At 41.0% G+C, this 25,669-nt stretch overlaps 2 protein-coding genes across 3 annotated transcripts in view; both read left to right on the top strand.

Moving 5' to 3' along the window:
• LOC106574825 (OX-2 membrane glycoprotein) overlaps window positions 1-6,181 on the top strand; it is a 29,143-nt gene extending 22,962 nt beyond the window's left edge. Inside the window, exons 3-5 of the mRNA XM_045698204.1 lie at window positions 123-428; window positions 636-741; window positions 3,724-6,181. Of these exons, the coding sequence (XP_045554160.1) occupies window positions 123-428; window positions 636-741; window positions 3,724-3,733 (422 nt within the window). The 3' untranslated portion in view covers window positions 3,734-6,181. The remainder of the gene's footprint in view (window positions 1-122; window positions 429-635; window positions 742-3,723) is intronic.
• LOC106574974 (nectin-4) overlaps window positions 1-25,669 on the top strand; it is a 215,464-nt gene that overhangs the window by 70,180 nt on the left and 119,615 nt on the right. The window lies entirely within an intron of this gene.

Here is a 25,669-nt window from a genome sequence, read left to right as displayed (position 1 = left end):
TGAGTAGGTGTTGACATCATCAATGAACCTCAACATGTCATTTATTTGATTTCCCACATTAGATACCTGCTTTATGACTCATGTGCTGTTCACTGTGAACTGTGTCTGTTGTTTTCCTATAGAGCTGTATGGACCCTCACTCCTCATCACACAAACCAACAACAGTCACACCACTCTGTCCTGTTCTGCTACTGGACGACCTGTTCCTATAGTAACCTGGGACAACACAGAAATTCTAGAAAATTCCACCATGGCCAATGTCACCCATCTCAATGGAACTGTCACTGTCACCATAACTTCCACGCTGGCAGCATTCAGTCTACCTGACAAAGACACCAGGGTTGGCTGTGTGGTGTCACTGTTCTCTGGAGGTGTCACCAAGGACGTTTCCATGGTTATTCCAGCTAGAACTCAATCTTCATTTCCTGGTGAGAAATGGTTCTGTACATGCCTACAGTAACAACCAACATGCTGGTGTCATTCTGAAGTACTGTCTCTGTATGTTCTGTGCTAGGTGTACCTGAGGTCACTGATGGTGACAGGATCAGTGGTCAGTCATTAATATAATGACCACAACTAATCTCTGACACTCTTATCTGTGAATTGTACCATTCTTATCTTGTCATCTTTCACAGTTAAGCCAACAGGGATTGTTGCAGTGATGGGTTCACTGTGTTTCATTGCTGTGTGCTGTGGAGCTGCTGTGGTACTGTGGTGCAAACTGAGAAATACAATGAGAAGGTAGGTTTTACTGTTCAGATGACAAAGAGAAATTACAGTATTACTTTGACATTAATTGTCAAACTTACCAAAACTGTCTTTAGCCCAAATTCCCACAGTCCATGACATAGAACAGGAAGAACTATCAACACTCAACCCTCAACATCATGACCCTGAAATCCACAGGTCTAGTAAGACACATATTCTAATTAACAGTAGGGTTTATGATTTCAAGTAGACCGTGTTTGTACTTACTGTAGGTAAGGAATAGATTATAAAATATTGAATTGTTTTGCCACGGGACGACTCTCTGGTAGTGTCCTGGGACCACACAGAACACATTGCTTTGGAAAAGTCTACTATGGTCAATGTCACCCATCCTAATGGAACTGTCACAACTACTGCATCGGTTTCCAGTCTACCTGACAAAGACACCAAGGTAAAGTGTGTGGTGTCTTCTGGTGATGCCACTAAGGAGGTTTCTATGGTGATTCCAGTCACTGATCAAGTCTCATTGGCTGGTGAAAGAGGCCATGGTTTGTCAATACATACATGATAATTGGCATGTTTGTACTGTATGTGTGTGTGTGTGTGTGTGTGTGTGTGTGTGTGTGTATGTGTGTCGTTTATTTTTTGTGGGCTAGCTCAATCTAGTCTCCAATATCTGGATCAGTGGTAACTCAGTGATTCTTATTGTTATAGTGCCAAGACATAGTCAACCGATTTACTTATTGTTATAGTCAACCTATTTACTTGCCTTCTTATGCTTTGCCTGTGAATCATACCATTGTACTCGTCACTTTCAATATACACTGCTCCAAAAAATAAAGGGAACACTTAAACAACACAATGTAACTCAAAGTCAATCACACTTCTGTGAAATCAAACTGTCCACTTAGGAAGCAACACTGATTGTCAATAAATTTCACATGCTGTTGTGCAAATGAAATAGACAACAGGTGGAAATAATAGGCAATAAGCAAGACACCCCCAATAAAGGAGTGGTTCTGCAGGTGGTGACCACAGACCCCTTCTCAGTTCCTATGCTTCCTGGCTGATGTTTTGGTCACTTTTGAATGCTGGCGGTGCTTTCACTCTAGTGGTAGCATGAGACGGAGTCTACAACCCACACAAGTGGCTCAGGTAGTGCAGCTCATCCAGGATGGCACATCAATGCGAGCTGTGGCAAGAAGGTTTGCTGTGTCTGTCAGCGTAGTGTCCAGAGCATGGAGGCGCTACCAGGAGACAGGCCAGTACATCAGGAGACGTGGAGGAGGCCGTAGGAGGGCAACAACCCAGCAGCAGGACCGCTACCTCCGCCTTTGTGCAAGGAGGAGCAGGAGAAGCACTGCCAGAGCCCTGCAAAATGACCTCCAGCAGGCCACAAATGTGCATGTGTCTGCTCAAATGGTCAGAAACAGACTCCATGAGGGTGGTATGAGGGCCCGACGTCCACAGGTGGGGGTTGTGCTTACAGCCCAACACCGTGCAGGACGTTTGGCATTTGCCAGAGAACACCAAGATTGGCAAATGCGCCACTGGCGCCCTGTGCTCTTCACAGATGAAAGCAGGTTCACACTGAGCACGTGACAGACGTGGCAGAGTCTGGAGATGCCGTGGAGAACGTTCTGCTGCCTGCAACATCCTCCAGCATGACCGGTTTGACGGTGGGTCAGTCATGGTGTGGGGTGGCATTTCTTTGGGGGGCCGCACAGCCCTCCATGTGCTCGCCAGAGGTAGCCTGACTGCCATTAGGTACCGAGATGAGATCCTCAGACCCCTTGTGAGACCATATGCTGGTGCGGTTGGCCCTGGGTTCCTCCTAATGCTAGACCTCATGTGGCTGGAGTGTGTCAGCAGTTCCTGCAAGAGGAAAGCATTGATGCTATGGACTGGCCCGCCCGTTCCCCAGACCTGAATCCAATTGAGCACATCTGGGACATCATGTCTCGCTCCATCCACCAATGCCACGTTGCACCACAGACTGTCCAGGAGTTGGCGGATGCTTTAGTCCAGGTCTGGGAGGAGATCCCTCAGGAGACCATCCGCCACCTCATCAGGAGCATGCCCAGGCATTGAAGGGAGGTCATACAGGCACGTGGAGGCCACACACACTACTGAGCCTCATTTCGACTTGTTTTAAGGACATTACATCAAAGTTGGATCAGCCTGTAGTGTGGTTTTCCACTTTAATTTTGAGTGTGACTCCAAATCCAGACCTCCATGGGTTGATAAATTGGATTTCCATTGATTATTTTTGTGTGATTTTGTTGTCAGCACATTCAACTATGTAAAGAAAAAAGTATTTAATAAGATTATTTCTTTCATTCAGATCTAGGATGTGTTGTTTAAGTGTTCCCTTTATTTTTTTGAGGTGTAGTGATTGGTTCATTCTGTCTCTTTTAATGTATGAAAATAACAAATTACCCAAACTTACCCTCCATAAACCCTCAATCTTTAGCTGGGTGATTGAAGATCGGATCTTTTTTCAGATACAGTATCTGAGAGAAAGTACAGTTTTACTATGATCTTGATTGTCAAACTTCCATGTGTTTCCCTGGAACCATTAATGCTGTTATTCTGGAATATGTGCTGTGCCTTCCAGTGGAAATATGAGATTTGACTGCTTTCAGATTACTTTATCAAATGTTCTCTTTTTTGATGCACAGAGCCTGATAACCCTGAAATCAGGAGGACTCTCGCAACTAGATTCATTATGATTATATTACTTAGATGTTGTGCATTTGGACAAAATATCATATTTCAATGTTTTTTTCTGTTTGCAAAAACAATCGATTTGCACATATTCCTTTTGAAGGTTGCACTGCAAATTCCAACATTTCATCAAACTATGTTTCACAGTGGTTCCAAGGTTCCACAATGACTGTAGGCCCATTGGCAGGTTTTGCATTAAACCTTTAGACACAATATTCCCCACAAAGATCTCTGAATTTACCAAATTGAAATGTGATGATATATTTCTCTTTCTTTGTTGTTTCTCAGAAACTGCTGAGCATGGTGTTGGTTGAACCAGAGTGGCACTACAAGTCTGAGGCAGAGTTACTGCACAATGTCTGCTCTGGAGCTCAGCTTACCTACTTATCTGTTTGTAAATATTTATCTGTCTGTCTGTCAGGCTCTCTGTCTCTGTCTCTCTGTCTGTCTGTACTTTTAGTTTCAAGTTAAGCTTCTACAACTTGAGCATAGGCTTTGACATCAAGCTGGTTTCATAGAAAATAGACAAACTCATGGTAACATCTGAAGAACCCTCCATATCATGACAATGTAGCCAATGAAAATACAGTGACATTGAAGTGCCTCCACATGGAAAAGCACTTGACTCTGAAACTGGAACTTCCTCTATAGAAGGAATTTGACTTCAACAACGAATCAAGGAGGATGATTCAAACACTTTATTCATAGAAAATACAAAGCTGTTATCCTATTCACTTTATCAAGTTACTTTGTGTGTAAGAGTCCAATAAAATACTTCAAATGTTTTATTATCTATTATTACTAAGCGTGTAGGGCAGCTGTAACACAGAGCAACTGACTTGGAAATGTGCTGATCCCTGTTAGGTAGGTAGGTAGGTGTGTGTGTGTGTGTGTGTGTGTGTGTGTGTGTGTGTGTGTGTGTGTGTGTGTGTGTGTGTGTGTGTGTGTGTGTGTGAGAAAGAGAGGGGGGCATTGATCTCCTCTGTGTCATTACTCTAACTCTGAAAATATGATGAAACGTTATACTGGCACCAGTTTCTGTTTCTCTTGCAGTTTGAGGTGCCTTGGCCTGGTGCTGAGATGATGTCCCCTGGAACACCTGAGCCCCTCACCACACCTAGTGACGTCGTTTGGACAGGAACTACTACGAAAGGTAGCCTAGCGGTTAGAGCGTTGGGACAGTAACCAAAAGGTCGCTAGTTTGAACTTGAGCAGGGCACTTAACCCTAATTGTTCCAGGGTCGCCGTTGATAGTGGCAGACCCTGGCGGTGTCTCAGGGGGAGTTGGGATATGAAAAAAAACACATTTCCAATTCAGACATGCTTATAATACACACTGTGTGAAATAGGACGAATATAAGCACCCACCTAATTATTATTAATCACTACACCTTGGGTCATCTCTGTAAATCAGAGTGATAACACATTTCAAATCTTTTCCATGTTATTTATTTATTTAAATGTTTTTATTTGTGTATTTTGTATTTATGTATTTATTTATTATTTGTGGGAGGCGTCACACTTCATCGTCTATTGACGCTTCCAGTTGAGCATGGAAAGCTTACATCCAGCAGATTACATTCAGCAGATTACATTCAGCAGATTACATTCAACAGATTACATTCAACAGATTACATTCAGCAGATTACATACACCGTGTTCTAAAACATTTGCAAGTTCCTGAGGTGGATGAGGTAAGCATGGTATCTAATGTCCTGTTGGCTTTCATCCTCATGGTTTTCTGAGGTACTTGGGCTGCGTCTACACATGCACCCCCATTCTGATCCCTTGCCCAATCTAAAGACCAATTCATTAAAAAAATATCTGAATTGGGCTGCCTGTGTAAATGCCGCCTTATTGCAGCCCAATTCAGATTTTTTGACAGTTATTTGCATATATGATACCTATCTGTTATTTTCCTTAATGTGTAAACAGCAAAAAAACACATTGAATCTGATCTTTTGATTTCCTATTTATAACACCTCCATATGTGGAGCAGAATCCTGATACAAACCCCATCCTCCATATACGACCTCTGTCTGAATACTCAGATTTTTTGTTGTTGTTGGCACGTGACGTTACCATGACCACCACCCCAAAATGGAAAGGAGCAGTGACAGGAAATGAGAATTGCATTTCTGTGTGACTTCTGAGTGTGAATGCCAAAATCTGATATGGGTCTGAAAAAAAGATTGGATATAGAAAGGAAATCAGATTTGGGGTCTTAGGCTGAATGTGTAAACACAGTCATATAACTTCAGAGGAAGCACTCTGCTGCATCTCAGCTGTGATATTTGTAACTTCTGATTGTTCTACAACACACCATACCTCTAGTCAGCTGCTTATCAGAACCTTGAATAGTCAAATCAGATGTGGTAGAACTGTGCTGGAGAAAAAAGCCTGCACAACCATTTTGGCCACCCCTGATTTATATGCACAAAAGTTCCTATGTCTGATGATTTTGCTGTAAATTATGTATTTTTTGATAACTCACTTTTGCTGACAGGTACAGTATTTTAGTACTAGGAGTGTCTTCAGTAAACTTTAAAGTAACTAACAAAGTTTATGTTGAAGATTGTTGTATTTTCCAGGAGCTTGCTCGATTGTCTTGTTAAAAGAGATCAGGGAATAATTTTCCAGTTTATCCCATATTGGCTTAAATGGGTTTCTGGTTTTTCGCTTCCCTCTGGAAAATCAGCTCTTAGTATTTCACAGTAATATTGAATAAATACTAATAACTACCTTATTTCTATTGCCTTTTGTCATTATTGTGTACTTTTACTTCAGATAGACGACACACCTTATTAACAGCTTTTTGCATGTGGAAATGTTGAGTAATGTAAATCAGCTTTTGATGTAAAACCATGGAAATTAAACACAAAAACTATCAAGGCACAAGGTGAGACCCAAATGCAGACACAGGAGGCAGATGGTTGGAGTCTTACAATGTTTATTAATCCAAAGGGGTAGACAAGAGAATGGTTGTGGACATGCAAAAAGGTCAAAACCAGATCAGAGTCCAGGAGCTACAGAGGTGCAGACAGGCTCATGGTCAAGGCAGGCAGAATGGTTAGGCAGGTGGGTACAAAGTCCAGAAATAGGCAAGGGTCAAAACCGGGAGGACTAGAAAAAGGAGAATGCAAAAAGCAGGAGAACGGGAAAAATGGCACAGAGAGACAGGAAACACAGGGATAAATACACTGGGGAAAATAAGTGACACCTGAGGGGGTGGAGACAATCACAAGGACTGTAGCTCAGTTGGTAGAGCATGGTGTTTGCAACACCAGGATTGTGGGTTCGATTCCCACGGGGGGACAGCACAGAAAAAAAGAAAAAAATGTATGAAATTGTATGAAATGTATGCATTCAATACTGTAAGTCGCTCTGGATAAGAGCGTCTGCTAAATGACTAAAATGTAAAATGACAGGTGAAACAGATCAGGGTGTGACAAAAACAATGTTTTAAATGAGAAGATCAAAAGCTGAAAAAAAAACAGGAAATTCTAATGAGTACCACGGCCCACTTCACCCATACACTACTAAGGTTTTACAGCAGTCAGCTTTTTTGTACCCATCCTTTGCTTTAAACAGGTGAAGGATCTTAATTTGAGCCAGTTTTCTACAGTAGGAACATAATCCTGCAGCAACAGGAAATGTGGATTATAATTCATGGACATTTTCTGTAGGGGTTGATACATTTTTCGTTAGGGCAAATCAAGTCTGACATTTTAAAGTGGAAATTACTAACTTTAGAAGCCTTTTTAAACCTAAAATACACAAGTTTGCATGTCCTGCTGTGCAGGAAATTCACATTCACTTTTCCCTACATAACTTCTATACTTAGGCATTCACATCCACACCATGTTCATCCTATGCACCATATGTATCTTCAACAGTTCTCTAGCCTCCCAGAGACTATGGTACAGTGGTCCCAGACCACATAGACAATTCCCAGAATTGCTATAGACCGCTACTTCCTATACATATAAAACAACACCAGTGCTCAATAACACCACGTGCTATTATTAGTAGTCCAAGACTACGATGGGAGATGATGGACGGAACCCCTAGATAACGTTATAGATCAAAAAACTCAGCTCACACTTCCCTCCACATTCACACTGGAGCTAATCCCCTGACAGCTCTCATTCACTCAGTCTGTTATAGCTAAATTTCTATCTCTTAATATCCACATTTATATCAGTTTAACATCCAAATTTCAAGCAATCATCTTATTATCCAAATTTCAATCAGCTTAACACAACTTTCACATCCACATTCCAGTGGCTGCAGACCACGTAGACACTTCTCTTATAAATTCCTACAGACAGCTGTCAGTGGGGCATGGTACCATTACTTGCCCTTGCTCTAGTTCTCTCTCTAAGACTAGCTCTAGCCTTCTTCCATATCATATGTATCTTCAACTGTTCCTCTACAGTCGCTATAGTCTCTATAGTATCTATATTCTTGTGTATCTATAGTCTCTCAGTGTCTATAGTCTCAGTAGTTTATATAATCATAAATACTATGGTCTCTATAGACTCTATAGTCTCTATGGTCTGTATGGTCTCTATAGTCTTGTGTATCTATGGTCTCTATAGTCTATATGGTCTGTATGGTCTCTATAGTCTTGTGTATCTATGGTCTCTATAGTCTATATGGTCTGTATGGTCTCTATAGTCTTGTGTATCTATGGTCTCTATAGTCTCTATAGTCTTGGCACTTCCCATACATATAGAATAGCAGCTCTTTCCCACCTGACCCAGCTCCCTGACAGCTCTCATTCACTCTTATTATCAAAATGTCAATATCTTATTAACCTAATATCCTCATTTCAACCCTCTTATTAACAAAATGTCAATCTCTTATTATCCTAATATCCAAAATTTCAACCCTCTTATTATCCCAAATGTAAATCCTTTGTTGAACTCAACTTATGCTTATTATCCAAATTTCAATCTCACTAATATCTTCTTACTCACGCAACATTCACATTCACCTTGTGCTATTACTGTCACGTTCTGACCAGTAAAGGGGTAATTTGTTATTGTAGTTTGGTCAGGACGTGGCAGGGGGGTGTTTGTTTTATGTGGTTCGGGGTTTGTTGTTATATGTGTTTATGTAGAGGGGTGTTTGTTTAGAGTATTCTGGGGTTTTGGTCTATGTTCTATGTTAATGTATTTCTATGTTCAGTCTACTCTATTTATTTCTGTTTAGTTAATTGATTTGGCCTTCAATTGGAGGCAGCTGTTCCTCGTTGCCTCTGATTGAAGGTCCTATATAGAGGGGTGGTTTTTGTATGGGTTTTGTGGGAAGTTGTGGTTGCATAGCTGTGTTTAGCCTGTAATCCTATTCGTTCGATCGGCTTCTTGTTTTGTTTGTTACGTGTTATTAAGTTAAGATGAGCACTCAACCCGCTGCATTTTGGTCCACTACCTATGACGACCATTACAATTACTTAAGGGAAACGGTACCCTCCTTCTACATCTTTATGTTTAGTTTTATCGTTTTTTAATAATTATATATATTTTTTATATAAATTAATTTAAATTGACTTACTGAAATCATTCGCCGCCGCTCAATTGTTCGCAGATGATGTGTCTCAACCTGGGCAGCTCACAGTAAGGGTCTGGTCTGGGCGGGTCCTCTTTTAGTCTGACGGGAACATCCCTCATGCTTCATAAAATGCGGCACCAGTTTTACTCGCAGACCCCCACTGAAAAGCTCCGCAGACAGAATCAATTATCCTCTCTGCTTGTCTCCAGTCATGTAAAATGACTTAGAATTGCATGAAATGCGTTTTATAGAAAGCTATATATATGCTCACTCCTACCCTTGTCCCTGGTGTTCTGCGAATCCACAACCTTCTGGCTACTTTGCCATGTAATGCTTACAAAACTGCATATCTTAGGCTCTGGTCTGTCCTAGGAGTGAGGGTAAACAGTAGGCATGTTCTCTGCTATCCACTTTATATTTCATTATTATTTTGGATATAGGTGACGGTTTTTTGAAGCGTTCAGGGAGGGTCGGGTAAAAATATATTAAACTGAAGGGAGGGCCATCCATTTCCATTTCAGAGAGATTTTCTCCAGGTATCCCTTATTATAAATACCTTACAGTCCCTTAGTGTGGTGGCTAATTTCTGCATTACCAAATGAGGAGAGTTACAAACTTCACACACAAGTTAGTTATACTTAAAACTACATCTTTAATAATTAAGATGCTTTTGCAAAAGCACTTGACCTTCAATGATGCCATTGAAAAGTGATTACACAAAAGTACAAAGATCTTTTATACCCAAGACCCACCCCTCTCAACGTACATGACAAACAACAGATCTTAGGAACAGTTCACAAAGGTTAAGTTCTGTATGAAAGATATCTATAAAACATAGCAGACAGCAACTGCTGTATCAACAGTGTTCATTGTATAGACCCGTACCTGGTCCTCCTACCCCAAACTGGAACCGTCTCTCCCTGGTACGGTATAGAACAGAACCATTAGCTCATCCAATGGCATAAATCAATTGACAACTCTAGATACTCCCATCTCAAGTAAACCCCCTCTTGACTCCACTCCTGGACAAGCTCACTGAGGGGAGTGAGCCTCCAGGTCATACACTATCCCAGGATAAGTGCAAGATCTAGAGAGAGGACATACAATGGTCCCAAAGGAGGGAGTGACTTGCGCACAGACATTGTGGAGACAAGTAATTGGTTCCCCATTAATCACGCCATCCCTTCACATGGTTCAGAATAGGTAAAGACACATTCACATATGAAGACAATGTTTCATTCTGACTTCTCCCCTCTCTGGGCCCCAAGTGACTGAGCCCTAGCTAAGGGAAAAGTACAACTGTCAACACCAGAGTCCAAAGGGCACGCCATCCTAATGACAAGTATCTCACATAAGCATATTATACAAATAAAACATCTTAATTATCTATGTTACCCAACTAATTCTGATTCATCCGCCACAGTAGTCAAAAAAATAATATCCACCCAAACGAATGGCGAAAACTGATTCTCACACCACCTCTATCTGATACATATTGTGTCTACTAGCTCATTCCCACTGAAAACTGCAGAGGGAAGCAGTACCGCCCAGTCAACCATCAGGGCAAACCCAAGGTCATCTCAATATCTTTTGCAGTAGAAGCTAACAAAACATACCAAAACTGACAAGGTGTACACTGATCAGTAAAGTAAAGAGAGGCTAACATTCTATAATGCTCCCTTTCCTCTGCACATGTCACACACAGTGAGAAACAATAGGATCCAATTCACTGTTACCACTTACTTTATGACATGAGAATTAAGTGATGGAGTGACTTTATCTTAGCTGGTCTGAGAGAACTGATGAGGCTTTTCTTCTGTATGTATACGTTGGTGTCTTTTTAAGTTGCTCTGTTGAGAGAAACTATTCCCACATTTAGAGTAAGAGTAAGGCTTCTCTCCAGTGTGTGTTCTCTGGTGAACTGTTAGCTCAGATGATGTTGTGAAGTGTTTTCCACAGTCAGAGCAGAAGTAAGGCTTCTCTCCAGTGCGGGTTCTCTTGTGAACTGTTAGCTCAGATGATGTTCTGAAGCATTTTTCACAGTCAGAGCAGGAGTAAGGCTTTTCTCCGGTGTGTGTACGTTGGTGTTTCTTTAAGCTGCTGTGTTGAGAGAAACTTTGCCCACAGTCAGAGCAGGAGTAAGGCTTCTCTCCTGTATGTATTCGCTGGTGACTAACTCATTCAATTGGGGGAAACTCTTTTCACAGTCTGAGCAGGAGTACGGCTTTTCTCCTGTATGTAAACGTTGGTGTCTTTTTAAGTTACTCTGTTGAGAGATTCTTCCCACAGTCAGAGCAGGAGTAAGGCTTTTCTCCTGTATGTATACGTTCATGTTTGTTTAAGGTATCTAATAGGGAGAAACTCTTCCCACAGTCAGAGCAGAAGTAAAGCTTCTCTCCAGTGTGTGTTCTATGGTGAACTGTTAGCTCAGATGATGCTGTGAAGAATTTTCCACAGTCAGAGCAAGAGTAAGGCTTCTCTCCTGTGTGCACTCTCTGATGAACGTTCAGATCACTTGATGTTGTGAAGCTCTTCCCACAGTCAGTGCAGGAATACCGATTCTCTCCCGTGTGTATTTGTTGGTGTATTTTTAGCTTTGATAGATTTGGGAAAATCTCCTTACGATGTGGGCAATGGTGAGACCTCTTAGCTCTGTGACCTTCCTGCTGTTGCTTTCTGGATGTAGAGAATGTCTCAACATGTTCTCCTGTGTGAACAACATCAGAAAACAAAAAGTCAAGTTTGTGTGATATACGCCAAGTATACAAAACATTATGAACACCTGCTCTTTCCATGACATAGACTGACCAGGTGAAAGCTGTGATCCCTTATTGATATCACGTGTTAAATCCAATTTAAAATCAGTGTAGATAAATGGAGACAGGTTAACTGAAATATCACATTTACATAAGTATTCAGACGCTTAACTCAGTACTTTGTTGCAGCGATTACAGCCTCAGGTCTTCTTGGGTGTGATGCTACGAGCTTGGCACACCTGTATTTGGGGAGCTTCTCTCATTCTTCTCTGTAGATCCTCTCAAGCTCTGTCAGGTTGGATGGAGAGCATCGCTGCACAGCTATTTGTCACAAAGTGCTTTACAGGAACCCAGCCTAAGACCCCAAAGAGCAAGCAATGCAGATATAGAAGCAAAGTTGCTAGGAAAATCTCCATAGAAGGGAGGAACCCAGGAGGAACCCAGGAAAAAACCCTATCGAGGAAAAAGGCTCCGAGGGTGACCAAGTCCTCTTCTTGTGTACCGAGTGACATAGTTATACATACAAGTAGGCTGTGCAATACAAAAGGGGAATAAAACTCTTCTAAAAGTGGGTAAGAGTCTAAAGCTAAAAAGTGGCAAAGGGGTGAAAAAGGTTTAGTGACTACTAGGGTTGGGCTCATGGCTTCAGGCTACCGTACATTCAGCCAGGAGTCCAGTGGTAGGGTTGGGCTCATGGCTTCAGGCTACCCTACATTCAGCCAGGAGCCCAGTGGTAGGGTTGGGCTCATGGCTTCAGGCTACCCTACATTCAGCCAGGAACCCAGTGGTAGGGTTGGGCTCATGGCTTCAGGCTACCGTACATTCAGCCAGGAGTCCAGTGGTAGGGTTGGGCTCATGGCTTCAGGCTACCCTACATTCAGCCAGGAGCCCAGTGGTAGGGTTGGGCTCATGGCTTCAGGCTACCCTACATTCAGCCAGGAGCCCAGTGGTAGGGTTGGGCTCATGGCTTCAGGCTACCGTACATTCAGCCAGGAGCCCAGTGGTAGGGTTGGGCTCATGGCTTCAGGCTACCCTACATTCAGCCAGGAGCCCAGTGGTAGGGTTGGGCGTTATACAGATTTCCATACTATGCCTGTTCCATCCTGGGATATATACAGTATTACCGGTAGTGCACACAAGGGCCGCTATTATTTTTTTTAGCTACTAAATTAGCAAACCAACTGTAGAGCATCTAGCAAAGTTTAGACAGTTAACTTAACAGTTACAAGATATCTAGATGGCAAACATTTCTATGTGGATTCCAGACTGTAACAGGATCACTTGGCGCATGCTGCACAACAGTGACTCACAAAGCTCTGGTTACTTCTCATTTGTTTGCTTGTAAACAAACACCATGTGACTGGGGACTACCATACGCTACATAATAATGGGACAGATGAAATTAAGAACGCAATGTTCTTTATCACCTAACGTATTACACAAGTTGACTGCAGGTATTTACTTAAAAAGTAGCTACAAATAATATGGTATACCACCTAAGCCTAGTAACTACAGACTAATTTCATAGAACTTCTTCACTGTCAGTCTACTTCACTTCTTTAGTCTACTCTCTGATCACTCCAGATAGACCAGTTGTTCAGGGATGTGTGATGTTGAATTACAGAATTCAACCTAGCAACAGACTGGGTCAAAACTTGTGGAGGTCTAACTTATGAAGATAACTTATAGACAGAACCTGCTCTTACCATGACTAACAGATTTCCCAATCTTCTCCTCCTCTTCTTCATCTTTAATGTTGACATTCAGCTCCAGTGTTTGACTGCAGTCTTCCAGCTTCACTGATGTCATCTCTGGATCCTGCATTGCAAACTGGGCTCAACTGTCACAATCAGGACCCAGTGTCTGTAGGTTTGGACTCAATGTAAAATGAGAGAGGCAGGCTGGGTTTGTCCTCGCTGTTGATGTTACCGGCCTTAATCTGAGTCGGCCTGTAGTAATAAAGAGAAACGGACACAAAAACTTATTGACTTGACAGTTCTGGCGCTTTCTCTATTCTCTAAAAATATATTATATTTATTCTAATTCCCTTATCTAATTTCAATGTGTAAACATGTCTCTGTCTTATGCAGCTGTTTGACCCAGTGGGTGAATAAACTTGGTTTGAGCTTTGACTAGCTGTCCAATAAGTTATAAATAAACAGAGTAAAAAACTAACATTTCTTATTCACTTATCTAATCTCAATAGATCAGGCAGCTAAACATTGACAACAAAACATTCATTAATTTACATTAGACAAAGTGCACACTTTAAATTACAGAGTAAGTGCATGTAACCTATAGTAGATTTAAAAATGAATATAAATGCATAACTGACTCAAAAGACATTTAGAACAAGGTTGCAGTTTGTTTTAGGCAGCACTATGTACTATTTTACTGAATAACCTTGTTTTCACTGTATATTTTCACTCTCAAAAACCAAATCGTCAGTGGTGGAAAAATAACTCAATTGTCATACTTGAGTAAAAGTAAATGCTATACATGAGTTTGAGTTTATTTTTACAGGGACTGTCACGACTTCCGCCGGAGTCGGTCCCTCTTCTTGTTCGAGCGGCGTTCGGCAGTCGATGTCACCGGCCTTCTAGCCATCACCGATCCACTTTTCATTTTCCATTTGTTTTTACACACCTGGTTTCAATTCCCCCATTACATGTTCATTATTTAACCCTCTGGTTTCCCCCATGTTTGTGTGCGTGTTTGTTTTATTGTAAGGCTGTATCTGACAGCTGGTATATTGTTACCGGGTTTTGTATTTACGCCCGTTTATCTCGTGGTACCGGCATTTTTCCAGCACCATAGTATTGTGTTTATACTGGTGTTTTCCTGAATTAAATACCTTGTCCACGCATCTCAGCTCTCCTGCGCCTGACTCCTTTCATTAGTTACCCACAGCCTTGACAGGGACAGTGCACATTAATCAACGTTTCAGTAAAAGTGCCAGTTTTAGCCAGCCGGCTAAATTTCAACCACAGTCGCTGCATCAAATTCCTAATATTAAAGCAACATTGTAACTTTCTGGTCAACCCAACCAAATGCACAAATGTGCGTTATAGATCGTTCAGTCTCAATTGTAATGACAAAGTATGATTTTTAGAAATGTTTGCAAATGTAAAAAAAAAACAGAAATAGCTTATTTACATAAGTATTCAGACCCTTAGCTATGAGACTCGAAATTGAGCTCAGGTGCATCCTGTTTCCATTGATCATCCTTGAGATGTTTCTACAACTTGATTGGAGTCCACCTGGGGTAAATTCAAGTGATTGGACATGATTTGGAAAGGCACACACCTGTCTATATAAGGTCCCACAGTTGACAGTGCATGTCAGAGCAAAAACCAAGCCATGAGGTCAAAGGAATTGTCCGTAGAGCTCCGAAACAGGATTGGGGAAGAGTACCATAATATTTCAGCAGCATTGAAGGTCCAAGGACACAGTGGCCTCCATCATTGCCTTTCCACATCATGTACAATCAATTGAATTCACCACAGGTGGACTCCAATTGCATTCATTATTATTGTTTACCTATATTTAACTAGGCCAGTCAGTTAAGAACAAATTCTTATTTACAATGACGGCCTACTTAAAGGCAAATGGCCTCCTGCGGGGACGGGGATTAAAAAAAAAGTAATAAATAAATAAATAAATAAATATATATAAATATAGGACTAAACACACATCACAACAAGAGAGACAACACAACACTACATAGAGAGACCTAAGACAACAACATAGCAAGGCAGCAACACATGACAACACAGCATGGTAGCAACACAACATGACAACAACATGGTAGCAACACAACATGGTAGCACCACAAAACATGGTACAAACATGATTGGGCACAGACAATCAAGTTGTAGAAACATCTCATGGATGATCAATGGAAACAGGATGCATCTGAGCTCAATTTCGAGTCTCATAGCAAAAGGTCTGAATACTTCTGTAAATAAGGTATTTCTTAAAAAAAAACTTTTCTCTTTGTCATTATGGGCTATTGTGTGTAGATTAATGAGGTAATTTAATGAATCTATTTTTGAATAAGGCTGTAACGTAACACAATGTGTAGTGGTCTGAATACTTTCCGAATGCTAATGTTACCTAGGTGGCCAGGAGCATTGTTTCCTATGAAAGGAAGTTAGCCTAGCGAGCAAGCATTTTAGCCAGGTAGCCTAGGACAACAAAAACTAAAACCTTCACTGTATGACAGTCATTGACCGTTTAGGCAACATGAAAGAGGAGGATGCATTGGTGTTTCTCTACGAGTAGGGTGAGATGTTTTTTCTACTTGCACACACATAAATCAGTGCCATGGACAGCTACATTATATTTAGCTTAGTTTGATTGGACTAAACAGTTGTTGGTATCTTTTACCAAAAAGACTAAGCATAGATGATTAGATGATGTTAAAATGTTGAAGTTGAAATGGTGCTGGAATAGTGGAGGCAGCTCCTATTTTCTTTGACTTGCGGTGACTCTCCATGGTTCTAAATTAATAGTTGTTAAGTAGTCCTAAAATGTCAGCAACATTACCTTGCTTGACCATGTTGTAGGTCACTTAACTGTTTCTTACATGCAATATGTTTTGTAGAGTTCACTGGACAGATGTAGCTCTCCGTAATGGTAAGGAAACAAATGTGTGGTTGAATTTATTCTGCCACTACGTTTTATTGTCTAGGCCTTAGGCCTATATAAGGCCAGGAGGCTAGGAAACACTGTCACCACCGATAAATCCACGATAATCGAGATTTTTAATAAGCATTTCTCTACGGCTGGCCACGCTTTCCACCTGGCTGCCCCAACCCCGGCCAACAGCTCTGCACCCTCCGCAGCAACTGGCCCAAGCCCCCCCCCGCTTCTCCTTCACCCAAATCCAGACAGCTGATGTCCTGAAAGAGCTGCAGAATCTGGATCCCTACAAATCAGCTGAGCTAGACAATCTGGACCCTCTGTTCCTAAAATTATCTGCCGCCATTGTCGCAACCACTATTACTAGTCTGTTCAACTTCTCTTTCTTATCATCTGAGATTACTAAAGATTGGAAAGCGGCCGCGGTCATCCCCCTCTTCATAGGGGGAGACATTCTAGATCCAAACTGTTACAGACCTATATCCATCCTGCCCTGCCTTTCTAAAGTCTTCGAAAGCCAAGTGAACAAACAGATTACCGACCATCTCGAATCCCACCGTACCTTCTCCACTATGCAATCTGGTTTCCGAGCTGGTCACGGGTGCACCTCAGCCACGCTCAAGGTCCTAAACGACATCATAACCACCATCGATAAAAAACAGTACTGTGCAGCCGTCTTCATCGACCTGGCCAAGGCTTTCGACTCTGTCAATCACCAGATTCTTATCGGCTGACTCAACAGCCTTGGTTTCTCTAATGACTGCCTCGCCTGGTTCACTAATTACTTCTCACATAGAGTTTAGTGTGTCAAATCGGAGGGCCTGTTGCCCGGACCTCTGGCAGTCTCTATGGGGGTGCCACAGGGTTCAATTCTCGGGCCGACTCTTTTCTCTGTATACATCAACGATGTCGCTCTTGCTGCGGGTGATTCCCTGATCCACGTCTACGCAGACAACACCATTCTTTATACATCTGGTTCTTCTTTGGACACTGTGTTAACAAACCTCCAAACGAGCTTCAATGCCATACAACGTTACTTCCGTGGCCTCCAACTGCTCTTAAACGCTAGTAAAACTAAATGCATGCTCTTCAACCGATCGCTACCCGCACCTGCCCGTCTGCCTAGCATTACTACCCTGGACGGTTCTGACTTAGAATATGTGGACAACTATAAATACATAGCTGTCTGGCTAGACTGTAAACTCTCCTTCCAGACTCATATTAAGCATCTCCAATCCAAAATTAAATCTAGAATCGGCTTCCTATTTTGCAACAAAGCCTCCTTCACTCATGCTGCCAAACATACCCTCGTAAAATTGACTATCCTGCCAATCCTTGACTTCGGCGATGTCATTTACAAAATAGCCTCCAACACTCTACTCAGCAAATTGGATGCAGTCTATCACAGTGCCATCCGTTTTGTCACCAAAGCCCCATATGCTACCCACCATTGCAACCTGTATGCTCTCGTTGGCTGGTCCTCGCTACATATTCGCCGCCAAACCCACTGGCTCCAGGTCATCTATAAGTCTTTGCTAGGTAAAGCTCCACCTTATCTCAGCTCACTGGTCACCATAGCAACACCCACCCGTAGCACGCGCTCTAGCAGGTATATTTCACTGGTCACCCCCAAAGCCAACACCACATTTGGCCGCCTTTCCTACGAGTTCTCTGCTGCCAATGACTGGAACGAATTGCAAAAATGACCGAAGTTGGAAACTATTTATTGCCTTACATCCTTACTTCATTTGCACACACTGTATACAGATTTTCTATTGTGTTATTGACTGTACGTTTGTTTATCCCATGTGTAACTCTGTGTTGTTGTTTTTGTCGCACTGCTTTGCTTTATCTTGGCCAGGTCGCAGTTGTAAATGAGAACTTGTTCTCAACTAGCGTACCTGGTTAAATAAAGGTTAAATAAAATGTATATATATATATACCACAGGGGCAAGTCATATGAACTAACAGGTTATAGCACAAACAATGCAATTATCACAACACAGGTTACAATATGTTTTGGACTTCCTCAGTGATTTTACCCATGTGCCACTAATGATAAAAGGTATTTCTATTCTAACCCCAAATCTCTAGCTATGAGACTTCAAATATTTGTTTGCGTTCTTCACTCACTCGGTTTGACAAAAAAACAACAGATAACAACCTTCACTGAACGTGGTAATAACTTGACGGATTTGTCACCTAGCATGTTATGACATGTTCTTTCGACATTAGAAAGTGTAAACGTGCTATTACATACCTGTAGCAATAAAGGTTATCTTAATTGACTACTCTAACCACACCACCTGCACTACTCTAACCACACCCCCTGCACTACTCTGACCACACCCCCTGCACTACTCTAACCACACCCCTTGCACTACTCTGACCACACCCCCTGCACTACTCTAACCCAATTAATCTCAACCTGCCTCTCTCCCACCAGACACTTCTGAACCCCAGCACCATGGGCACCCATACAATTAAAACATAGCACTTCTTCCCCCGATACTACTAAACCAATGCACCTTCTGCACACTTCTCACACCTAGGAACATCCCTCCAACACACTGCTGCCACATGCCCATACGCTTGGCACCTGTATCCACAGAGACATCTATTGGACTGATGTACAAATGACTTCTTCTTTGGTATAATGATGTTCACACAAATGTAATGTGAACTAACACTATTCAGTAGTAAGGACCTTTATAAGAGAGCATACAGCCTCTTATCATTCATCATATGTGTCTGCCACCATCTACTGTACGGTTAGAAAACTGGAGGAACAAAAATATGTCCATTGTAGAAAAGGGGGACGGGGGATGTGAGGGACGTCATCACACAAAATACAAAAACAGATTTATTAAAAAAACATCCCACTCCTTCAGTCACAGTCCAATCCAAATCACATCCCTACACAGACTCAGGGGCCTGGGAGGGGGTAACATCTTCAGTCCAATCCAAATCACATCCCTACACAGACTCAGGGGCCTGGGAGGGGGTAACATCTTCAGTCACAGTCCAATCCAAATCACATCCCTACACAGACTCAGGGGCCTGGGAGGGGGTAACATCTTCAGTCACAGTCCAATCCAAATCACATCCCTACACAGACTCAGGGGCCTGGGAGGGGGTAACATCTTCAGTCACAGTCCAATCCAAATCACATCCCTACACAGACTCAGGGGCCTGGGAGGGGGTAACATCTTCAGTCCAATCCAAATCACATCCCTACACAGACTCAGGGGCCTGGGAGGGGGTAACATCTTCAGCCAGTATTCCCTGCAATGCTTCACCTGGTAATTCCTGGAGACTCAAAAAACATTCAGCCACACATACAATTACAGTATTCCAGTTTCTTAGACTTATTGTTCGTTTGGGCAGTACAAATAATCACCTGCGTAATAAATGCAACAAAATCCAAATTCTTTACAATCAGTGTATCAGCATCCCTCAACTGGTGAAAAACATTTTGAATCTCAACAGGCTGCGGGGCATCCACTGCTATAGCTTCCTCAGCTCCACTCACTCCTTCAACTATTTCCCACGCCTCCCTGTAAGAGAACTACTGTACTGTACAGACAACATCCTTGCTACTTCAAACTCCTTCACTACCTAGCAGGGCACTCTGGGAATTTGTCAATGTGATTTCCACCACAATTGCTTCACATCATCAGATTCCTCAATAACATATTGAATCCATCGGCACACACTTGATACATGGCCATACTTTTAGCAATTTTGTCACTGCAACAGCTTATTCACAAAAGCTCTCACTGTGTATCTTATGTAGGAATCTCCAGGAATCTTCTGCTTAAAACTTCTCTAGGGTATGTGGGACGGTAGCGTCCCACCTCGCCAACAGCCAGTGAAATAGCAGAGCGCCAAATTCAAAACAACAAAAATCTCATAATTCAAATTTCTCACACATACAAGTATTATACACCATTTTAAAGATAATCGTCTCATTAATCCAACCACACTGTCCGATTTCAAAAAGGCTTTACGGCAAAAGCATAGCATTAGATTATGTTAGGACAGCACCTAGACAAGAAAAACCACACAGCCATTTTCCAAGCAAGGAGAGGCATCACATAAACCAGAAATACAGCTAAAATTAATCACTAACCTTTGATGATCTTCATCAGATGGCACTCATAGAACTTCATGTTACACAATACATGTATGTTTTGCTCGATAAAGTTCATATTTATATCCAAAAACCCCATTTTACATTGGCGTGTAATGTTCAGAAATGTTTTGCCTCCCAAAACTTCCGATGAATGAGCACATCAATTTACAGAAATACTCATCATAAACGTTGATAAAATATACAACTGTTATTCAAAGAATTATAGATACACTTCTCCTTAATGCAACCGCTGTGTCAGATTTCAAAAAAGCTTTACAGTGAAAGCACACTTTGCAATAATCTGAGTACAGCGCTCAGTCACAAAACAAAACCCGCCATTTTGTGGAGTTAACAAAACTCAGAAATAGCATTATAAATATTCACTTACCTTTGATGATCTTCATCGGAATGCACTCCCAGGAATCCCAGTTCCACAATAAATGTTCATTTATTCCGATAAAGTCCATCCTTTATGTCCAAATACCTCCATTTTGTTCGCGTGTTCAGTCGAGTAATCCAAATCCACTGTGCTCGCGCAGTAAATTCAGACGAAAAGTCAAAAAAGTGATATTACAGTTCGTAGAAACATGTCAAACAATGTATAGAATCAATCTTTAGGATGTTTTTATCATAAATCTTCCATAATATTCCAACCGGACGATTCCTTTGTCTTCAAAAAAGAGAAGGAACACAGCTAACGCTCACTGGAGCGCGCGCCACTGAGCTCATGTCATTTTCTCAGTCATCTGATTCCAAGACCTCTTATTCTCTTCCCATTCACAGTAGAAGCATGAAACAACGTTCTAAAGACTGTTGACATCTAGTGGAAGCCTTAGGAAGTGCAAAATGACCCCACAGACACTGTATATTGGGTAGGGAATCACTTGAAAAACTACAAACCTCAGATTTCCACACTTCCTGGTTGGATTTCTTCTCAGGTTTTTGCCTGCCATATGAGTTCTGTTATACTCACAGACATCATTGAAACAGTTTTAGAAACTCCAGAGTGTTTTCTATCCGAATCTACTAATACTATGCATATCTTAGCTTCTGGGACTGAGTAGCAGGCAGTTTACTCTGGGCACCTTCTTCATCCGGACGTCAAAATACTGCCCCCTACCCAAGAGAGGTTTTAAGACGATGAACTTCAATGTCCGAGGAAACTCCAGATATAACACCTTTTATACCACCTTTATATAACACCTTTATTAAACTCCAGATATAACACCATTTATACCACCTTTATATAACACCTTAATTAAACTCCAGATATAACACCTTTTATACCACCTTTATATAACACCTTTATTAAACTCCAGATATAACACCTTTTTATTGGTGTTCTGCTCTGAAGATCAAAGCACCCCACTTCAGATGTCGACATTTTATGAAGTCACAACACTCTCTCCTTCTGCTCTTCTGAGACGCATGAAATCAAAACAAAACCACTCTGCCTGACTCTACCTTTCCCAACGCTTCCTTTACCCATCTGGAAACCCTGACAGTTAAATTAACTTATTTGATTGAGGGAAACACGGTATTGGTGAAGTAGTTGTGCTAAATTGACACTTAATTTTGGAGTGCACAGAACATTCATTTTATTATTGACATGAACAGCATAATATGTTTTCAGTTAAAGAGGCTTTTGATATTTCGTTTTTGCAAGAAGCAAACCCAATGAGTTTGCAGCCGTTTGGAGATAAATGTAACATACTTCATCAACGTACGGTAGGTAATGTACTGTACATCCTGAGTAAAAATGTTCATTCAACATGGTGGTCTTCAGATGTCAAAGTTGATAGCTAGTAACTTTGATAATTTTTATGAACAGTTGTCTGATGTGTTGAAGAATCTTAAAACGTAGAAAGAATAAACATGGAATGGATCTATTGTTATGTATAATCTTAGATTTACCAAGTAGTTCGTTTTCGAGTCAACAGCCGTGATCATTCAAATACCTTGGCAAGTGAGCCAATCAGATGCCAGCTGATTTAGGGAGTCTATAAAAACTTGCCTTGGCTTCTGGTGAGCCCACACCTGCAAATCGCAGTCAAGTCATCCAGTAGCTCTTCAGTTTGCTCCTACATTTGTGTACGCGAATACCCAGCACTTTACAGTTTCACATGTTTTCTGGTAGAGAAACTGAGTCAGACGCACTCTACTCCACAGATAGAGATAATAACTACATCACAGGTAATGCTGCAGTAGCCTAACGGGAGTGTTGTTTAGCAAATGTTGAAAAATGTGTTTCAAGTCATGACATGCAAGCACAGTACATAGACACACACACTATGTATTGTTTTTGTAATTTATTAAATAGAGATTATACATAATAAAGTGTTAAATAACTACATGGTCTATCTCCACATTCTTTAGCGTTGTCATTTTTTTTAAAGTAGATATATTACAGTAAACTTTGATGACCACTATGTAAAAAAAATGATTGCTGTAAAAATGTCAGGTAGACTTTTTTAGAGATGTCTGCACTAATAGATCTCTACTCCATTGTCATCAACATTGCAAAGCATATCATGACCATAATATGCCAGCTACACCATTGGAAAACACTAGTTTACTGTATATTACAGTGAATTTTTTGTTATTTTTGGGGCTGTATTATGCATTATATACACTTTATTTAGTTGTATGATTAATATTTGGTGTTTACAACAGTATGACAATTATAATGAAATTAGAATTAAACATTGTAATTTAAGTGTAATTTTTTTAACCAAACTCAGTGTAATCAAAATTGTGAAATTGTATTGATTGCCTACTCCTCTACGTATAACACCAGAATTGACATCCACTGGAGAAATAATAAACAGTACATAAATGACTGAATATGTGAAGGATATTTTCTTTGAGTATTGGCGAAGTGCGACACTTTCTGAAAATGGTATTTCCGGAACACCTTCCAGAATCATCCCATTGTCTTAACCCCTAACATGATACCATTCTAAACACTATAAACTAAAAAAGCAAGAAATATTAAACACAGGATGAAAGACTCATCTTAAAACACTAATTGTTCTGAGTTTATTGAAATAGTCCAGGTAATCCAGTTTCTCTCATTGCCAAGGTCAACCTGGGGGCCAACATCCATTAATATGAAGTTAAACCTGCCTCTGGACAGGTTAATTTCAGCCTTCACTTAGATCCAGTGGTGAACCGTGACTATAGGACCTAGGCCTTCAGAGGGACCAAAAATCTTCCAATATAACAGAAAACATAGCATCACTTAACGCGTCCGACATTATAAATTCTGTTGTCGGGCCATTCTAGTTCTAGTGAAGGAGGAGCAATGCTTTTTGATGACATTATGAATGAATCAAGCATGCCTGGCCTCGCTTCGGGCTGCCGCACACACAGACAGAACCGGATGGACAGAACATGACACACAGCATAACATAATGTTATGTTTACACAGCTGATGGTAGCCAGCACCACTATCACAGAATCACCAATAGAGACAGTGTCACATCAAAGGAGAAAGGCTCCTGGTGTTGAAAGGACAGCGAGCGTAATACCTGTGCACTCCATGGCGCTGAAGGAGAGACAGTTTGGGTCAAACACATAGCCAGGAGACAGCAGTCTCACACACAGCATCAAATAATGTTACAGAATAAGCAGCCTATTCACTCCAGTAGGCCCCATGAAGTCATAACAATACAAAAAGCACAACCATTTCATTTCCAAAATGAATTGAACAAACCAGCTATTACTTCCCATTGCCAATATATTTTATCATTTCATCCCACTAACCAGTGATATACAGTTTAAATGCAACAATGTTTTACAGTCATTGTAAGTGAGGACCTAGTGGACCTATTGGATAACTGCACAATCATTTGGACTTTTTTGGGCTTGGGCTCATTAAATGTAGGGCTCATTAAATGTATTTAATATGTCTCATCAGGCTCAGGGAGCATCAGGTTTGAATTTTCATGCTGATGAAAGCTCTAATCAAATCCAGACATTTATATGCTTTATAATGCTTTTGAATAACACTTCCGGTTTTGGCGGAAAATACTGCTTTACCTGGGAGAATAATGCACATACAGGTTGATTCACAAGACACCAACCAAGTAACTTACATATGCGGTATTTTCATTAGGCCTAATGGCGTTTTATGTCCATGATATGAAGGTTGTTGTAGTGACTGAGTAAGCCTAATTGTAAAAGTAAGCCTCAAAAGTGCCATGTTTGTACAGTTTATTATGTGGAGGAAAGATGTAGGCAGCCAGGAGCAAACGCCAGGACTGCTCAGTACGCCGTACTGTAGGTCACACTGTAGGGCTAGCTCTTATTGCAGTCCAGTGCCATGGACAACTTTGAAATTTGGTCTCTAGTAAGTCAGGAGGACAACTTTATGAAGGCCGCCTTGCAATGGCTTTAACATACATGGCTTTACAGAAAGATTAAAAAACGACACGCTATTGTTATTGGCCTATGTCTTTTTAGCCACCTGGCTACAGACACAATTAAAAGGTTTAGACAACAGACTGAAAGATTTTAATTGCCTTGTTTTACACAGACATCTTTCGGTCCGCTCAACATTATATGATCCTAATTTGAAACTGAATTAATGTTGTTTTTGTCAGGGATCAGTTTACAATTAAAATATAGATTTCAGTAGATGACGTGATGCATTACATCAGCAAAAGCAAAAAAGTGGATTTGTTGTCAGGACAGAAAAAAACACTGTCCAGTCAGTTAATTGGATAACAGCTGAAACTGGAAACGAGTCAATGGGGACTCTATGTACAACATTAACATACGTGTCTCAAACTTCATACAAATATAACAACCTGCAAAATAATTTCCATACAAGCATCTATCAAACACATGATTTAAAGTTGATTGAACTTCAACTTGTCTAGTGAAGTTGGAACAAAGTTTTGGCTAACTTGTCTAATTGATTTAGAAACATTTATCTTAAAATGTGAAGCTTATGCAACGCTGACTGAAAAAGGCTGTGGGACTAGTTACTAAAATATCTTGAGTTGGGCCACCTTGATATTTTGTTTTTACAGTGTGGTTCTCGCAGAAATCGCTCCGCCATTTCCTGGTTTCTAAAATTCTAGTTTTTGTGACAAAACAAGTAATGCTTAGTGTAGGGAATCATTCTACCATCTAAACT

This window comes from Salmo salar, chromosome ssa16 (assembly GCF_905237065.1).
Source record: "Salmo salar chromosome ssa16, Ssal_v3.1, whole genome shotgun sequence".
NCBI lineage: Eukaryota > Metazoa > Chordata > Actinopteri > Salmoniformes > Salmonidae > Salmo > Salmo salar.
This window is presented reverse-complemented; position numbering and strand designations above follow the sequence as displayed.